The sequence below is a fragment of the Dromiciops gliroides genome, chromosome 4, assembly GCF_019393635.1.
Source record: "Dromiciops gliroides isolate mDroGli1 chromosome 4, mDroGli1.pri, whole genome shotgun sequence".
Classification (NCBI taxonomy): Eukaryota; Metazoa; Chordata; class Mammalia; order Microbiotheria; family Microbiotheriidae; genus Dromiciops; species Dromiciops gliroides.
This window is the reverse complement of record NC_057864.1, coordinates 141697048-141716215: the sequence shown is the minus strand read 5'-3', so window position 1 is coordinate 141716215 and position 19168 is coordinate 141697048. Positions and strand designations below refer to the sequence as shown.

General features: G+C 36.5%; 1 protein-coding gene across 1 annotated transcript in view; it reads left to right on the top strand.

The window, feature by feature from the left end:
* RYR2 (ryanodine receptor 2) overlaps positions 1-19168 on the top strand; it is a 758695-nt gene that overhangs the window by 518804 nt on the left and 220723 nt on the right. The window contains 6 exon segments of the mRNA XM_044000528.1: positions 1272-1458; positions 2060-2165; positions 6692-6812; positions 11331-11500; positions 12758-12978; positions 13794-13884. Coding sequence (XP_043856463.1) covers positions 1272-1458; positions 2060-2165; positions 6692-6812; positions 11331-11500; positions 12758-12978; positions 13794-13884 — 896 coding nt within the window.

Here is a 19168-nt window from a genome sequence, read left to right as displayed (position 1 = left end):
CACACATTCATCAACAATGCATGATTTTCCTATATCCCCTTCACACAGGGAAAAGGTGGGGGTCCTTAGGTATCCCTCAATAAAGAATTACACTCTTGCACACAGTACAATTAGAATTAAAATGGTTTTTCATTTGGCACTAGGGAAATCAAAGAGTCCACTCCTAGGGAGAATGTGGCTTAGAAACATCCTCCTCCAGGAACAGAAGGAAAGCAAAAGCTTTTATAGAGGATAGATGGTATGTCCCCCTGAAAATGGAAAGTTCCTTTTTTGGTGTGGGGTGGGGAAAGCCTGGATGCTTGTCATATTCCTAAGAATCAAGGAGGAATTTTTTTGAAATGACCGTCCTGACCTTTGGGGTTATCTCTGTCTCATAGCTCTGGTCCAGTAGTAGGCACACCTAATTGACTTTCCTTCTATAGAATTTTATCTTTCCTTACTTCTTTGGTATATCCATCCTGATACTTAGTTGTTCAATCTAAACTTTAATAGTTCTCTGATTCCTTGATATGTCTGGCCTGTTTTCTGGTCATCTTTGGTTTTGCTTCTCACAGGAGAAACTTCTTCTGATTTATCCTAAGCCCCATGTCATTCTTCAACATTTATCATTTTCCTTTTTTTGTGTCAAATTACCTAGTCTAATAGGTGTGAGGTGGAGAGTTGTTTTAATTTGCATTTCTTTAATCAATAGTGGTTTAGAGCATTTTTTTTTCCGTAAGACTCTAGGTAGCTTTGATTTCTTTATCAGAAAACTGCTTGTGCAAATCCTTTGACCATTTATCAATTGGGGAATGACTTGTATTCTCATAAATTTGACTCAATCCCCTCTCTATATATTTGAGAAATGCTTTTTTCAGAAATACTTGCTGTACAATTACTCCCACCCCATTTTTGGCTTTCCTTCTAATTTTAGTTATGGTTGTTTTGTTTGCGCAAAACCTTTTAATTTTATATAATAAAAATTATCCATTTTACATCTTGTGATGCTCTCTTTATTTTATTTGGTCCTAAATTCTTCCCTTATCCATAGATCTGACAGGTAAACTAATTTTATGCTTTTCATAGAGAAGCCCCAGATGCTGCTGTTTTTGCCTGTCACATCACACTACCTACTTGTATTAAATTTACAGGCCACTAAAACCCTTAGGTTATGTGTCAAAAGGCAAATTCGTAGTCTTTCTCCCTTTTCAAATTTTGGTCAAAAATATAAAAATTGTTTTTCAAATAATAAACATTTGCATTTGCTTTTTTCCCCCCATATATGTTTCTAGGGGAGAGTGTAGAAGAAAATGCTAATGTTGTGGTAAGATTGCTAATCCGGAGGCCCGAGTGTTTTGGTCCAGCCTTAAGAGGGGAAGGTGGCAATGGTCTTCTTGCAGCCATGGAAGAAGCTATAAAAATAGCAGAGGATCCTTCTAGAGATGGCCCATCACCTACTAATGGATCCAGCAAAACCCTGTATGTCTAAAGAGAGGTTTTTCTTCAATATATTTTTATGGGTAAACATAGTAGTTAACTTCCATCAAATTAAAAGCAATTTATTTTCATTCTTTTAATTTCAAAGTCAACTAAGAACTCATAATTTGTCTTGCCTTTAACTATTAGTTTCTGTTCATTGGAAGAAGCCTTGAAGGCAGCATTAGAATGGGTACTCTTAGGCCTGTAGGTTCAATGTACAAATGATTCGAATGTATGAAAAAATGCAGATCATTTATTAAAGATTAACTTTGTGGGAAGCACTGAAAAGTGCTGGGGATACAAATACAAAAATCAAGACAGTCCCTGGGAATTCACATACTAATGAGAATGGCCAAAGTAGGAAGTTATATTCAGGGAAATCACAAAAATGGTGTGTGAAACAATAGAAAGGTCCATTAACACACCCTTTCCAGAGGCTATGACTGATTATAGATCTCAGAGAAAGAGATTGGTAACTGATACTTGGTAAGGCCACCAGAAGGAACTATGTAATCACATTCCTCTGAGAACAGCTGCCTCAACTAGTACTCACTGCTTTTCTGTTTTCTGTTTTCTATTTTCTTTGAAAAATGAATAAAAGTGATTTGGTAACCGAAGAAGATGACACTATCCACATGGGAAATGCCATAATGACCTTTTATGCAGCTTTGATTGACCTGCTTGGACGCTGTGCTCCTGAAATGCATGTAAGTCTGCTCCTTCGCTAAAATTTACAGGAAACAATGCTCATGTTTCAGCTAGTTATGTTAAATCAGTAGTGCATAGTATAGTGTTTGGATGATCAGATAAACAAGGGTATACAGGAGCCCACTCATAATGGCTCAGAGAACTGAATGTTAAATTTTCAGTGTGAGTCTTTACACTTGAGAAATCAGCAGATGCTACAATTCAAGATCTGATTTATTGCTTTGTTGATTGTCTAGGCTTAACAAAGTAATGTAGAAAATGTTAGTAATTCAGTTTAAACTTAGAAGTGTATTAAGCATACTTTTCTTTCCCTTCAGAGGATAGTGTTAACCTGGAAATTAATGAAACAGTCAATATAGGAGAAAATAAGGTCTTTACAAACAGAATCAATAAACAGATCAGAGAAATTATAATATCTTATAATATCTCCTACAATTTGTTCCCACATCTGTCTTCCTACAAAAGATAATAACAGATCAGAGAACATGGTTAATAACCAGATCATAGAATTTAATATCTCCTATGAGACAAAACCAGATCAGAGACAGACAGAAAAGCCAAAATATCAATTTAATATTTTGTCCCAAGAAGAAAGACATAACACATAGAGATGTGGAAACTCCTGTCATGGGGTGCTTTGCACCCCAGAAGTTCTCTGGGGCACACCAAGGAATCTTTTCCTTGAGAAACTAAACCAGAGGACAGATAATGCCTAGAGAGATAAGCTGAACCAAATCTGACTGAGCTAGCTTGGGATTCCTACCCTTCATTCTGGTCTCCCTTACCCTGGGGAGATAAATTTGGGTGTGGCTGCGGCCTTTGTGTCCTGAAGAGGGATCCGTAGCCACCCCTCACCCAATTCCTCTAGTCACTACCAGTGGGGGATGGTCCTCCACTCCTCACCCAATTCCCCCAGCTACCACCAGTGGGGGATGGTCCACCTTCACTAAAGGAACTTTCCACAGGCAGATGGTCCACCCCCATCAGGCCTCTATAAAAGTACCTTCCAGTCTCCAGTTCGAGGAGATTTGGTACCTCTGAGCTATGTGCTTTATGCCAAATCTCCCCATGAAAAGTCCAAGGATTTCTTTCATGGTTTCCCTCCCCCCACCCTTCCCTTCCCCTGCTCCTAAATAAACTATCACCTTATTCTAACTACGTTTTGTGTGCAAGAGGGTGTAATTCTTTAGAGAGGAATTCCTAAGAACCCCAACCCCAACCTGTACCCCGTTTCCCACCATATCACTCCCCTCCTTAGAGGGAAGCTCAGAGCTCCCCTTCTTTTTAAGGGTTTTTAAGGTTTACTGGTTACAGGGTGATGTCAGTTTTATCAGCATGATACAAATTAACCTAAAGCAAATACTATAACAGGCAGCCTAAAAACACAGGAAGGGCGTTTACCAAAGACAAGGATGTCTAGATATTTGCTAAGGAGAAAGATAAGATCTATTTACTCTTGGGGAAAGAAGATAGCGAATGGGAACTCATTAGTTGAAGTTTAGTCAAAATGGGGATTTTGATTTGTTTACTCTCTTGGGGAGAGAAGTTAGTAAATAGGGATTTATCTGCTAGCTACCTGGGTTCAGCCTGAAGTTTTAGCCAAAAGGTATTTTCCAGGGTCTCACAAAATCCATTTGGATAATAAGGTAACTTCATCAAATCCAGGCGATCCATATATTCATATTAACAAAACTAATACAAGTGAGAAGACAGTGGATCTAGTGTAAGTGCCTGTAGTCACAAAGAACTGGGTTTAGATACTGTCCGTTTTAAACTGGATTATCCTGGACAAATCACTTAATTTCTTTGCCTCAGACAATTTTTCTGGATTTGTCTACTAAATCAGACTATAGAAGGAGTTTTCATATCAGGAAGTAGTCCCTGTTGAGGAAATCAAAGATACTTTGCGTATTCATATCCCCACATAGGCAGCATGGAGTTGTGGATAGAGAGCCAACCTGGAAGCCAGAAATACCTGGAAGTAAGTCCCCCGCCCCTCAACTTGGACTTGCTATGTACAAATTACTTGAGCACTTCAGTGCTCTACCATCTAACCTTTAACTCTCTATGAGTATAAATTTCAGAGAAGGTGCCTATCTATATTGGTAGAGGGAGGTTTTTTTATTTGAAAGTTCCTTATAATATTGAAATCCTAGGACCATTCCCAGCTCTATAATTTCCGCATAGACTGATAATAATAATAATAGCCTTTGTGTATATTATCCTATTTGATATTCATAATAGTCCTGTGACGTATATGCAATTCAGTATCCTCATTTTACAGATGAAGAGAATGGGGAATTAACTGACTTAATCGGGTCACAGAACTTGATATCATGAAGACCAGAGTTACTGTCTGATTCAGGACTCCAAGTTTGGCACTCTATGCACTACACTATTGCACTTCCCCATGATATATATGTGTGTGTGACTTTAAGATTTGCAAAGTGCTTTATGTACATTATTTTTTTGATTTTCACAGTACTCCCTGTCAGGTAGGTGCTATTCTTATCCACATTTGAAGAAGTAGGTTGAGAAATTAAAAGATTTTCCCAGGGTCACATTTGTAATGAATGTCTGAGAGAGAATTAAATTCAGGCCTTCTGATTCTGTATCCAGTGCTTTGTCCACTGCACATACTGCTTTGATGCTGATGTGAGCAGGTTAGGGAAAGCCAAATCTGATTAAAACACGTTAAAAAATACATACTTCTGGGGCAGCTAGATGGCGCAGTGGATAGAGCACTGGCCTTGGAGTCAGGAGTACCTGAGTTCAAATCTGGCCTCAGACACTTAACACTTACTAGCTGTGTGACCCTCGGCAAGTCACTTAACCCCAACTGCCTCGCTAAAAAAAAAAGAAAAAAAAAAAGAAAAAAAAATACATACTTCTGGTTTTAAAAAGGATTACTGTGGCCAGAAATTATACAGTATTTCATAATTAGGATTTATGTTGTAAAAAAAATTCATACTGGTCTCCTACAAAAAATGGAATAAGAAACTCACAGAACAGATAAGAGAGCAGTTTTTTTTCATAACCTTCTCCTACAGAAAAAAACAGAGTGAGCAGCATCTCATGTAACAGATCAGAAAACAGTTAGGAAAAGAGCATCAGTTTATTTGTCCAAAGAGCAAACAGGCATGTACATGTGGAGACTTCTTCCAAGAAGGAGTTCAGAGACTCCTTTTTTTAGTGAAGGTATATAAACTTTCTCTGTTCACTGGTCAGTCTAGGTCTTTATTGGTAAATCAGTCAGATCCAGATTGATTAACTTTTGGTTGTCCTGGCTCATTAGTATAAGATGTTATCAGTTCCATTAGCATGATACAAATAAGTTTGACAGTTCAACTTAAAAACAAATAGAACAAGAGTATATGAAGTAGAAATCAGTATAATAGTTCAAACTTGACAGCAAACAAGATAATAAGAGTATATGATTCAAAAGGGGTTGTCAAGGATAAGTATATCCAGATGTTTTTATAAAAATGGCTTCAGCAGAAAAAGGTGTTCATTAGACAGCCATAAAAATAACCAAATATCCTGGGGAACAAAGTCAGTAGAAAAGGGTTTATCTGTTAGCTATAAATTCCCAGGCATTTGGAGAAGCAAATGATATGTAACACCCCAAATAACGCTGGGCTTTGCTTGATACTCACTTGTATATTGTCTGGGTTCAGGTGAAGTTCAGTTAGAGGGCATTTTAATCTTATTAATCCAAGGTTTCATAAAATTCTTTTGGATAATAAGGCAGCTCCATCAAATCTAGGTGGTTTATGTACTCATCATAGCAATGTAGCTAGTGGCAAACTGGTAATATTGTTTTGATCCAGGTTTACTTTTCTCTTTCCTATGAACAAAAACTTTTGAACTCCAAAAATGACCAAAATTTGATTGTCAATTTTTAAATGAGGCATGAACCTTAGTATGTCCCTAAGGCAAAAAAGTCAGTTAAGTAATTCTTATTTTCTTTCCTAGTGGCCATTGGCATTTACTTTGTAATCTATAACATTGATCTAAGATCAATTTACAATAGCCTATTTTTTAAGGATGCTATAAGTATGGGGATATATAGTAGCATACAATGTGCTATTCTTCATATAGAAGTATTGTATTTTCCTAATTCATTATGAAGAGGATTTAATTTTGTAGTTCTTTTTAATCAGTGATATTCCACATCTGCTCAGGATTTGAGATGAAATCTATGCTAGGTGTCATTTAGTTGTCTGGCCTCTATGACCTTGACATTGTTAGCTCTGTGCTCTAGCCTGACTGGTATATCTCTGTAGTGCATGTTTTGCTTACAATTAGAAATGTTCTTGGGAACAAAGTTTTCTTAAATAAAACACTAACACTATTATTTCTGACTCACGTCTGACCTCTGGTGGAGTCTCTTCTTCATCAAAAGGGAATTAATTTAGATAGGGGATTCACTTCCTGGGTTTTCCTGAATAGTATTGTAACTCACTATGGCAAAAAAAACTTCAGGTCTGTTTGTTTGGTTTTGTTTTTTGTTTTTTCTGTGCAGTTGATCCATGCTGGCAAAGGAGAGGCTATTAGGATCAGGTCTATTCTGAGATCCTTAATTCCACTGGGAGATTTGGTGGGAGTCATCAGCATTGCTTTCCAGATGCCAACAATAGCTAAAGGTAATATTATTCTTTAGAATACAATATTGTGTTGATTAATAAAATGTCCAATAATACTTTTTTCCTATTGAAGCATACAATAGAGGATTCTCTAAAGATATTTAGAACTGTATTATTTATGAAGTTCTTTCCTCATTGTATTGCAGATTTAATCTGCTTCCTATTTTAATCAGATGTAATTTTTCATATTTCAGATACTGTAGACAAAAGGAACTATATATGTATTAATAACCCCATTCTACTGTTTTTTCTAACCTATTAGTGCTCTAGGCAACTCTCTAAGATTATAAATTGAAGAGTTGTTGATCTACAAAGTGTTTTCATCTGAGTATTTCCCATAGCAGTGAAATCACAGGTCCAGTCCCTATCCCTGACCCTTACCATCCTTTACTCTTCTCTTTTCTGGTTGACTACAATCCTCCAATTTGTCTTCTTTGATAATTTGTCAGTTATGATTGTCTCATTTCCAAATTATTGACTTTTTTTTGGCTGTCCCATTGTTGAAAGGAAACCTCTTCATTTGGTCTTTCACCCTGAGAATTAAAAGGATTTTAATATAAGTATGTCAAGGTGTCCCTAACCTTGACTGGTGGACCACTAAAAATCAGCAGTGGCTTAAAGGTAGGCACAGCTTTTACAGGTAACTTTAAGATAATTCAGATAGGTCTACCTCAGCAAAAGAAGTGGGGCCCTTGAATCTCATTTCTTCTTCTAAGTAGCAGTTTTCAGGTACATGACAAAGAGCTGGTGATACATTAACTACAAATTTAGTGTCTTCTTCCACACCAGAGCCTTCCCCAACACTGTTTGATAAGCCCAGCTGGGAACAATGGGTAACTGAGTCAACATAACTTTCAACACCACAGTGCTTTACTTTAGAAACTACAGATGAATCACTCAATCAGTAGCATTTCTTAATTACCTTCAGTATGTAAAATGCTGCGTTAGGGTAAGGGGAGATAGAGTTTATGCAGTGATCGTTCAGGAAGATTGGGTAGAAATTTCAAAGGAAAAAATTTAGGGTTAATATAAGAAAATTTTCTGACAAATAAGGCTATCCAAAAGTAGGATATGCTGCCCCAGGTTCCCACTCAATAGAGTGGGATTATTCAAATAAAGGCTGGTTGACTACTTGTAGGTTTTGTTGTAAAAAGATTCTTATTTATGTATGGATTTGATTAGATCTTCTGAAGTCACTTGCTGATTAGCTTATGAATTTGTGATTTTTATTGACCCCTTATGAGGAAAGTGTTTCACAATGGAAGGTGAAAATGTTTCTGGGGAGTTATGCAATTTGATGTTTAATGATTAAATAGTATCATTTATGCAGATTTCAAGATAATCATTTATTAATCACTTAATGCCAGGAACTATGTTAAACTCTGGGGACATAAATGCAAACAAAAAGAAATACAGTCCCTGCCCTCAAGGGGTTTATATTCTATAATGGGCTAAGACAACACATAAAAGGAAACAGAAAAAGGGGAGAGTAGATATTCCCCTGAGAGCATGGTAGTAAGGAATGAAGAATGGCCCTAGTGGGTCCTTACCCCAAAATAGAAGCCCTGGGAGGAACTCAACGATGGGGGAAAAGGGGGGCACAGAGGTAAGAACATCACAGGTACTTAGGGAAGTCCAGAGTGAGAAGATAGATAAAACTTTGGGGGCTGAGTCCAGGGAGATATTGCAGGGGTGTGCTGATAAATGTTAACAACCGGATCTCAAAAGATATATATACAATATATATCTAAGTTTAATTTGCATTATTAGCGCTTTTAAAACATAACTTTCGTAAGTCTAGATAATCAACAAAGCAGTAAATCAAGCCCTGATGGGTAATGTTTACCGATTTCTGAGGAGTAAATGCTCATGCTGACAATATATCAGTTGGCAAGAGTTGGCTCCTGCACAACCTGGTGATAGCTGGCATTTATCTGGTACTTAGCTACATTGTCATATTTGATCCTCAGAACAACTGTATAAAGTCATGTTATACACCCATTGTGAGGAGGAGGAGGAAAGTAACTCTCAAGGAAGTAAAAATGACATGTTCCTGTTCACACAGCAAGAGAGTGTCACAGATTAATTTGAACCCAAGTCGAATGTTTTCAAGTTTGAAACTTAATTATGCCATTGTAAATCAAGACAAACACTCTCTTGATGGAATTTAGATCCCTCTAAAATTGACACTTCCAATTTACATTGGAGTTATCTTAGATGTACAGTGGGAAGGGAAGGCTGAGAGACAGTGATAGACAAAGATAGAGAGAGAAGCAGAGACACAGACAGCAGAGTATGATGGATAGCAGACTGGTTTTGGAGTCATGAAGACTGTAAAAGTCCTGTCCCTGACTTAGGATAACTGTGTGACTTGGGCGAGTCACTCATTGCAGTAACATAGGAAATGCTAAGGTTGTAAATTATGTACAAGTTGCTAATCCACACTGGTAGAGGAAATTTCCATGCTGATAATTCCCTCATACTGATAAAATCACAGGCCTCTTCCTGTCCCATCAGATATAACATGGAAAATATCATGGAAATTAACTTTTACAAATAAGTTGTAATTCATTCCATTTTGATTTAGTTTTGTCTAAAATTGAGACTCATGATGCCTCTGTAATTATTTTGTTGCTTTATGAGTAGTTTTGCATACATACATACACACATACATACATACAGAGGAGATAGAAAGGTATCCTGTATTTTAGTTGTTGACAAATTATAACATTTATATAATGTGATGTTTAAAATCTAACTGTTAAATGGCTAAAAATCTAGTGTGTGGTCGCCTTAAATTAGAAGCGTATAGCACCAGTCTTTGGGCATTAAGTATTTATTAAAATATATTAGGGGTTAGCAAAGAGAACACCTGGAGTTCAGAAAGAAAGAGCCTAGCTGCCTGGACCTGCTGCTGCTACCACGACCTCCAACCAAAAGAAGGATCCCTGTTCTCCTTGAGCGGAAGCTCTCTGTGGGCCCACCCAGGTGTGGTCCCCACACACAGCTACAAGCTAATTAGCTGGTAGCATTGATTGACATGACTTATAGGAGGTTCTATGAATAGATATAACGGTTCTATGAATAGGTGTAACTTCTGGATGGTAGTCACATGCTTTCTTCGGGGCGGGGGGCGGGGTGCCCTGGTTCTCACAATGTCTTTCTCAGCAGGGGGTTGGCACCCTGATTATCACAATAAAAATGAAATGAGTAACTGTAATCAGGAGAAATTTATTTCTACTATGCTCTTTACATAATCCATAGTTTTATTTTCATTTCATCTTCTAGGCTGTTTCTAATTCTGTTTTTTATTTTCATTTTCTCCAAATATACATTCTGGAAATTTAATAAATACTTCTACTTTATTCCTTTTACAAACTTTTTTCATGATCTTTCCCTATTAAACATCTCAGTTCATTAATTTTTTATTGATTTGGGTCCTGATACTTAAGCATATTTGTCATAGATAATTAAATAATGGTTTAACTTATCTTTCTCAGTAACTTTTAGTGTACCTTTAGATACTTAAGCTATTTTACATTGTATGTATCACAACTCTCCCAGAAGCTGGTTCCCCAGCCTTCATATATCAGAGATGTTCTGTATATATGCTAAACTCTATTACGCATATATATATATATATATATATATATATATAAACATTCTCCTTAGCCCTCTTATTCCTTCCCCTCTCTATTGTCATCCTTGATTAATTATTTGAGAAAACTCTTTACCTTTCTCTTTCTGTCTTCCTCTCCCTTTCCCTCTCCCTTCCCCTCTCTGTATCATCTCTTTATTTTCCCTTAATGAGAACCAAGAATGATTTTTTCTTGGGACTGGTAAGTATAATGATTGTGCTAGTAGTTATTGAAGTGACATTAGACTAATTAAATCCCTTGGGGGTGGGGTGGGGTGGGGGTGGATTTAAACAGCTGAAGTTCTTTATAGTAACCAGAAGTTAGTAACCACTTTTAGCATCCACATTAGTTTATATCTATTTCTTCCTTCTCTAATTAAATGTACTTTTCCTAGGTCTGTGGAACCTCTCAGTCTCTGTTTCTGTCTCTCTGTCTCTCTGTCTCTCTCTCTCTTTCCATATGCGTATGTACCAAAAGATAGAAATATACACTTATGTGCACTACCAGCATTTTAAAAAATAATTTTTTTTTTTTTTTTTGCGGGGCAATGGGGGTTAAGTGACTTGCCCAGGGTCACACAGCTAGTAAGTGTCAAGTGTCTGAGGCCGGATTTGAACTCAGGTACTCTTGAATCCAGGGCCGGTGCTTTATCCACTGCACCACTTAGCTGCCCCCTAAAAAATAAATTTTAAGAAGGGTGTATATTGTTTTTCTATTCTCCGTAAGGCATGCTGAAATTTGTTTTCAGGTCTCAGTGGCTAAAAAAAACCCAAATAATCATTTTATTAATTTTTAAAGTTTGAAAAAGGAAGAAACAAGATGAGTCCTATAGCATCTCACTTCCAGATAATCATTAACAATATTATTTTCTCTCTTTTAGATGGAAATGTGGTGGAACCTGACATGTCAGCAGGGTTTTGCCCAGATCACAAGGCAGCCATGGTTTTATTCCTTGACAGGGTCTATGGAATTGAGGTTCAAGATTTTCTTCTTCATCTTCTTGAGGTTGGCTTTCTGCCAGACCTCCGAGCTGCTGCTTCTTTGGACACGGTAACAGTTAAAAAATCTGACTACTTCAATTTGATGGCTTATTTCAACCCATTGTTTGGTGGGTAAAAGATGACTCCAGCTCAGCAAATTAAGGAAAACAATAAAACTGAGATTCTTGTTTTCCTCCCAAAATTAATCTGTCCCTTAAAACAAACAAAATGTGAAGAATTTATACTATTTAAATAGGCATTTTGAAAATCAGGGTTTAATGATAAAGTAATAACATACATGATTATCATATTACTCTTAAGACATAGTGGCTCATTTGCCATGTATGGCTGTCATGGAAAACATGTTAAAATAGCATTAGTTATATGTTAAGGGCCATACTGAAATTCTAAGCATATATATGTTCAGGTAAAAGAACTCTTTTTATCTGTAAGGGAAGTCAATTTCAAGTGGATGTAAATACTATCATAAGGGTCATAATGTTAATAGAACAAAAATGAAATCACACACAAAGATGTCAATTCTTTTTTTTTGTAAGAACTATTATGTTTTTTATTCCTATTGTATAGTACAGTGTTTTGTACATTTTAGGTACTTAATAAATATTGTTCAGTTAAATAAAATTGTATATACAAGTGTATTTCTGAAAATAAATGAAATAACTAATGTATAGTAAAGAATTAATCTTTAACTTATTCTAATGGAGGCAATATGATCTTATAAATATGCTATTAACATAAAAGATAATATAAAAAATTATGTTTGTGAAATGCAGTTAGACACACACACATGTACACATTCATTCTGGTACCCATTTGTACCCTACCTTTAATTTGGTCCTACGGTCAGTGATTCAGGACTCGTAGAATTCATGGGAAGAGGGAAGAAAACCTCAGGAACCTATGGATAATCCATTAATGGTTAATTGGAAGCTGATTCTATCTCAGTTTTCTTAAATCAGAGAACTACACAACCATGGAAGTATATTTGTATTTTTTTTCTTTTTTTTAAATCATAAAAGTATTTTATTATTTTCTAGTTACATGTAGAGAGAGTTTTCAACTTTTTTTTTGCTTTTTGTCAACATTTGTTTTTATAAGATTCCTAGTTCCAAATTTTTCTACCTCCCTTCCTTCCCTCCCTCCTCCCCAAGACAGCAAGCAATCTGATATAGGTTACATAAGTACGTTTGTATTTATTCTATCTTGGGTAGGAGAATTAATGAATCTCAGAAATAGTTTGTTCTTTCTCTTCTTAATGTCTTGTGCTATACACAAGCAACTGATTTCTATTCAATTCATTTCATAGGCTGCTCTTAGTGCCACAGACATGGCCTTGGCTCTCAATCGGTATCTTTGCACTGCAGTCTTGCCTTTGTTGACAAGGTGTGCTCCTCTTTTTGCTGGCACTGAGCACCATGCTTCCCTCATAGACTCACTGCTTCATACAGTGTACAGGCTGTCTAAGGGCTGTTCTCTTACAAAAGCTCAGAGAGATTCCATTGAAGTCTGTCTTCTCTCTATTTGTGGGTGAGTAAAGACTTAATTTTGTATTGAATATTAATTTTTCCAAGACAAAGTTACTACCATTCCTCATTTAATATTAGTCATTAATGATATTATAAAGTATTAATTTTATTTCTGTTCTAGTGAGAAAGTGCTATTAAATCAACTGAATCCTAAAGACAAATTCCAGAAATAGAAAGGCTTTTTCTCTGAAGTTATTGAAATGCTTTGGACATTTGTATTGTTAGTTTTTTCATTTTCTCCTCCTAATTCTTATTTGCCTCTTCTTCCTTCTGACTCCTTTCTATGTTGATACTTATTGGTACATTTTTCAGGAGAAGGTTGAGGGATTTTTTTGTGTGTAACAACATATAGTAATATTTTTCTATCTGTTACTTCTGAGGACTGTTTTAAAATTTGATTAAGAATTTCAGTTTGCTTTCTGGGAGAGAAAGAGAAGGGCACTTTGTGTGACTTCTATACATGGATGATGATTAAAAGATAGAGATATAAATAAATTGATGATATACATAAATTTATTATACATAAAATATGTAAAGCACTGATTATACTTTAAAATTTTAATATTATATATGTTGAGGTATATTACTACTGTGAAACCATTCGAAAAATACTGAGTTTTTATTAATTTCAGCTTCCTATTTTCATTTTTGTTTTCTCTCATCAAGTTATTTTGTGACAAAAATTACTGATAATTAATTCTCTAGCCAAGTAATTCCACCTAAAGTTAAATGGTCTAGATAAGAGTTCTAGCTTATGTTATGAATTAAATGAAAGTATATTTTACTTCACTGTGAAAATTATTATTGTTCCAACAGCCAGTTGAGACCTTCCATGATGCAACACTTGTTAAGAAGATTAGTTTTTGATGTTCCATTATTAAATGAACATGCTAAGATGCCTCTTAAGGTAAGTGTGGGCAAAGTTTACAGTTAAATGGTCTCTTATGCCTCCAATTTACTTCCTATAGAGTGATAATCTTCTAACCTTTTTTTTTTCTAAAATCACTTTCCTGAGAGTAGATAATTGATAGTAAAAACCAAAAAACAAAATAATATAACTCATTTATAGACTAACAAGAAAACATCACAGGGTTATCACAAAAGCTGGGCAAGTTCTTACCTTTTATCTGCCTTAATTTCCTCATCTGTAAAATGGGAGTCATAATAGCACCTGCCTCATGCAGTTTTTATGAAGACCAAATGAGATATTTATAAAATGCTTAGCACAGTGTCAGGTACGTAATAGGCACTTAATAAATGCTTGTTCCCATTTCTCTCTACCACATGTATAAAATGAAAAGATTAGATTGGTTGGTCTATATGACTTTTAAGTTCACTTTCAGATATAAATCATTTAATGATGTAAATATAATCTTCATGACTATCCGTCATGATGACAGCACACATAGGTGATTGATGATAGGATCTCTGTCTTCAAAGAACATGGACAAGAATGCCCCTGTCCTAAGCTGTGACTCTGGGAAACACAGACAAATCTTACAAAATTTGGAGAAGAGTTGAAGAGTTCGTATCCTTAATATCTGTAGTCTTTCCAATGTAGGTTTCATCAGTTATCCAATATTTACTATAATATGTGAATATCTTGGTAGACACTAGGGGATATATGTACAAAGAATGAAATAATTTCTACTTAAAAGAACTTATAGTCTAATGGGGGAGATAGCAAGTATGTATATAAGTATATATGGCACATAAATACAGTATATATACACATATACACAGTTATATATAATCTATACTTATATAACTTCTTTCTGTGCTGTCCCTTGTGCTTCTTTAGTTGATATGACTGAAAAACCCCGTGATGATCTTTTTGATACACCTTTAGAAAACCCTGATCTACAGGATCTGGCCTCCATTACCTTTAAAGGCTCCACACTAGTACAATATGTTGATGACTTACTTTTGGCTTCTCCTAATGCTGAAATTTGTCAGGAAGATAGCTGTCACTTACTGCTGGAGCTGCACAAGAGAGGACACAAGGTTTCCAAGTCAAAGGTACAATGGTGTTTGCCCCAGGTAGAATATTTAGGATTTATTTTGGTGCTGGAACTCGCTCTGTCTCTTCTAAGCAAGTCCAGGCCATTCAACAACTCTCTGCCCCCACTACTAAGAGGCAGTTGAGAGCCATTCTGGGAGCAGCCGGGTACTGTAGACAATGGATACCCTCTTTTGGTGAAATTACTAAACCTCTCATGGCTCTAACAAAAAGTTCTGTCCCAGACATTTTACAATTGGATCCCCAGCATCTCTCAGCCATAAAGGAATTAAAACGGGCCTTGTTATCAGCACCTGCCCTAGAACTACCAGATTATAGTAAGCCTTTAACTCTCTTTGTGCATGAACAAAGCGGGGTGGCTTCTGGAGTTCTGATTCAATCATTGGGGCCTAACCAATGCCCTATAGCCTACTATTCAACTCAGCTGGACCCTGTAGCGGCTGGAGCGCCACCTTGCCTTAGAGCAGTGCTGGCCACCACCCTTTTGGTAGAAAAAGCCTCTGATTTGGTCCTCGGTAACCCTCTAACTGTGCAATGCCCTCACGAAGTGGAGGCTCTCTTACTACGTCACAGGACACAAGCCTTTTCAGATCAAAGACTGGCTAAGTATGAAATAAACCTGTTAGACAGGTTTTATAATAGACTTTGTGAGGCCGTTAGACAGTACACCAGATTGGATACAGTAGATTTAAGAGATTCCTATATCATTCTCAACACATTTATTTATAATTCACTGCCAGAAATACGCAGATACTTTCTGACACAATGTCCAGACTGGAGAACTCTCACAGTAGATAGGATTAAGGAACTTGCAAATTATGTCTTTGACTCACCTGAGGAAGGTCCAGATCACCTTAAACAGAGCATTATCCATTCCCTATGAATCTACAATCTCACACCCTAAAAATATGTTGATAAGGCTGTGGACAATATGAGGATTACAGAACACCTGTAGAAGGTCAGCGCTATTCATTAGAAGGAAAATAATAGGATGATTATTGTGATCTCACAAAATAAGCAAATCTTAGAATAAGAAGGGACTTCAAATGTCATCTAATCCAACCTATACTGATAGGTATAGCATCTCAGACAGTTAATCAACCAGTTTCAAGTTGAAGATGTCCATTGATATGGAACTCATTATCTATGGAAGCATCTCATTTGACTTTTGCAGAGTTCTCATTCTTAGAAAATTTTTCCGTATAATTGGTCCAGCTAAGAAGAATGTATCAGAAATTGGCTCCTCTGTAATATCCACCCACTGCTTTTAGTTATGACCCCTGGAGCCAAGCATAATATGTTTCTTCCATTTGCTGACCCTTTGAATACTTGATTAGAACTGTCATTCCTCCCTTTAACAATCCTTGCCTTTTCAGACCAAGCATCCCTAATTCTTCCAAATAAACCCCTAGGACTCACTACTGGTACAAAGGTCAGTGATGTTAATCTGAAATTGTATATAAGGATCCCAGCAGGCCACATCTTGACTTAGAAAGCCACATATATGCATTATTTGTGTTCTACTTTATTTTGTTAAATATTTCCCAGTTATATTTTAATCTGGTTTTGGCCACATGGGGAGTATTTCAGGTCATGTATGGCAAGTTGGTATATGTTTGGCCCCTTTGCATACATTACCTTTGGGACATTTAAAATTACATGTATGGTTACCTATTACTATCCCAAGTGTAGGGAAAATTAGCTGGGGTTTCTAATATGGTTGTTACTTAGAAATTAGAGGCTACTGCACCAGTTTTGGGCATTAAACATTTATTAAAGTATATTAGATATTAGTAAAGAGAGAACACATGCCTCTGAAAGATGGGAAAGCCTAGAGAAGAGAGAAAATGGGAAACCCTACAGGGCTGCCTCTGCACTTACCCCATTTCTGAGCCAAACAGAGCTAGTCTCCTGCAAGCTCGCTGAGGGCAGGAGCAGAGCCAGACCATAAACATTGTTCAAAGCTCATTGGCTAGCATCACTCAAATCTGTTGATTTCCTGGATTTGAGGGAAGTTCTGTACAGTCATGCTGATGTCAGAGCCCAGAGAACAGGTCCTCTGGCAGGAACAAGGTTTTCAGGTAGGTGTGGGTTTTGGGGCTCCTAGAAGTCCCAAAACCCCTATTATTTTTCTCACACATTTATAAGCAGGGGTGACTAGCTACACAGAGATGATATCAGGTCTTGGGTGAAATCAAAGAAATTCAGAGTTAGAAGAGACCTCATCAGGCCATATACTCCAAGCAACATCTAAAGAGTCATTACATCTATCACATTCCCTTTAAATAATCATTAAGCCTCTGATTGAAGAAGACCTGTACTGAGTCAGCCCATTCCACGTGAATACATTTTTAAAAATATACAATGCTATTCAGTCATATCTTTTATCTATTTTCCCTTTCAATAGTTTTAAGTATCTATTTAATTCATTTTATTTTTGGGTGGAGGGGTTGGGGGACAATGAGGGTTAAGTGAGTTGCCCAGGGTCACACAGCTAGTAAGTGTCAAGTGTCTGAGGCCAGATTTGAATTCTGGTCCGCCTGAATCTAGGGCCGGTGCTTTATCCACTGTGCCACCTTATTTAATTCATTTTCAATAAAATATCGCAACCATGAATCTTATCCTACTAAATTTCAGTGATAGCTCGAGTTAAATTTACCTTTTTGTATTAGGATCTCTGATACCACTTGTTTATTAACCATATTTTGTTCATTTGTGTAGATGAGGTTGTGGATTTTATTGGTGGCTTTCTCTCTTGAATTTTGCCTCTTGTGTATTATTAGTCTCCTTAATTATTCTATATTTTACCTTTTATTCTCGGTGGTATTCATTTTGGCATATATAAACACACAAACATATTTATATGCATATGCACATATAGGCCGTTTTGCCTTTTTTTTCCCCCCTTTCATTTCTCTAACACTTTCCTTTATCACATATTCCAGGCTTAAGTCAAATGTACTTTTAACCAATTCTTATTAAGCACATTAATGGCCTAAGAGCTTATGTTTTAATCTTTGTCACATTATCCAAATTTTTCTCAGATGACCATCTTTTTATCTTGCTGTTCTTTTTTGAAAACAATTTGTCTTTAGCTTCTAAAGCCCTGATCTTTTATTAAGAGCAAAAATGAAAATATCACCTATTCTTCTAAAGTCTTCTGTTTCTTGCCTAAGACTTCATAGACCCTGGCATTGCCTTTTATGTTCCTTCTAGGTTTATTTTTTGGCCCCAGATGAATCACTAGTTTACAGAGACCATTAAGCTTTTCTTCACCTTTCAGCTAAATGGCCCAGGAAGAAAGCAAACCTATATTATTTGTTAATTTCTCCAAATGCTTTGGTATATCTAAGCAGAAAGTTGTAACCACAGCTAATCATCCTTTTTTGTGGACATTATTCAGTTGCAATTCTCTGGATAGAATGTGGAAATCCATGTCATCATTTTTTTGAAGAGAAGTTTCTTTCTCCTTAAAGTACAGCTCCCCACATTCATGGGAAGTGCCATATATCTATTAGTTCTCTCCAAGTATTTAGTGTTTATCTTTCTTTGAGTCTCACTTTTTTTCCTTTCCAATCTTTAGACAGTAAAACATAGCCCTCTGGCTCCTGAGATCCCTTAATTCTCTTTAAAAAATTATTTTCCTGCCCGATACCCTAAAAAGTAGATGATGATTTGTTTATCCACTCTTTTCACCCTCTCTCATAAGGAAAGTGACCTTCATATGTAGCCATTAACCTTGACGGCCTTCTGCTAGTTTTTATATCCTCTGCCACTAGTTGAGTGAGAAATCCCTAATCTGCAGCATTCAGGCAAGTGTAAGATTCATGGATCCTGTTGTGACCAAGAGAGAAATGATTTATCAAAATAAACAGGTATCTGCTAAGACTGTTAGTAATTAGTACTGCCTACACTGTCAGTATTTGTTTTCATAGATACTCATTGAATCTCATGCTTTCTGCCTAAATGTAGACCAACTTAACAGTGGGGAGCAACACAATGGCCATTTACTTCAGTGGGAGACCTAGCAAAGTATACCACAAGGCTGTTTAGGAATGCTGGTGAGCGATCTCTGGGATTTCACAGTTGCAGATCTTGTTATTGATCATGGTCTTCTCCAGTTAAGGCTATTTTGAGTTTGTGCTGCCTCAGGGTTACTGCTGGGCCAGCC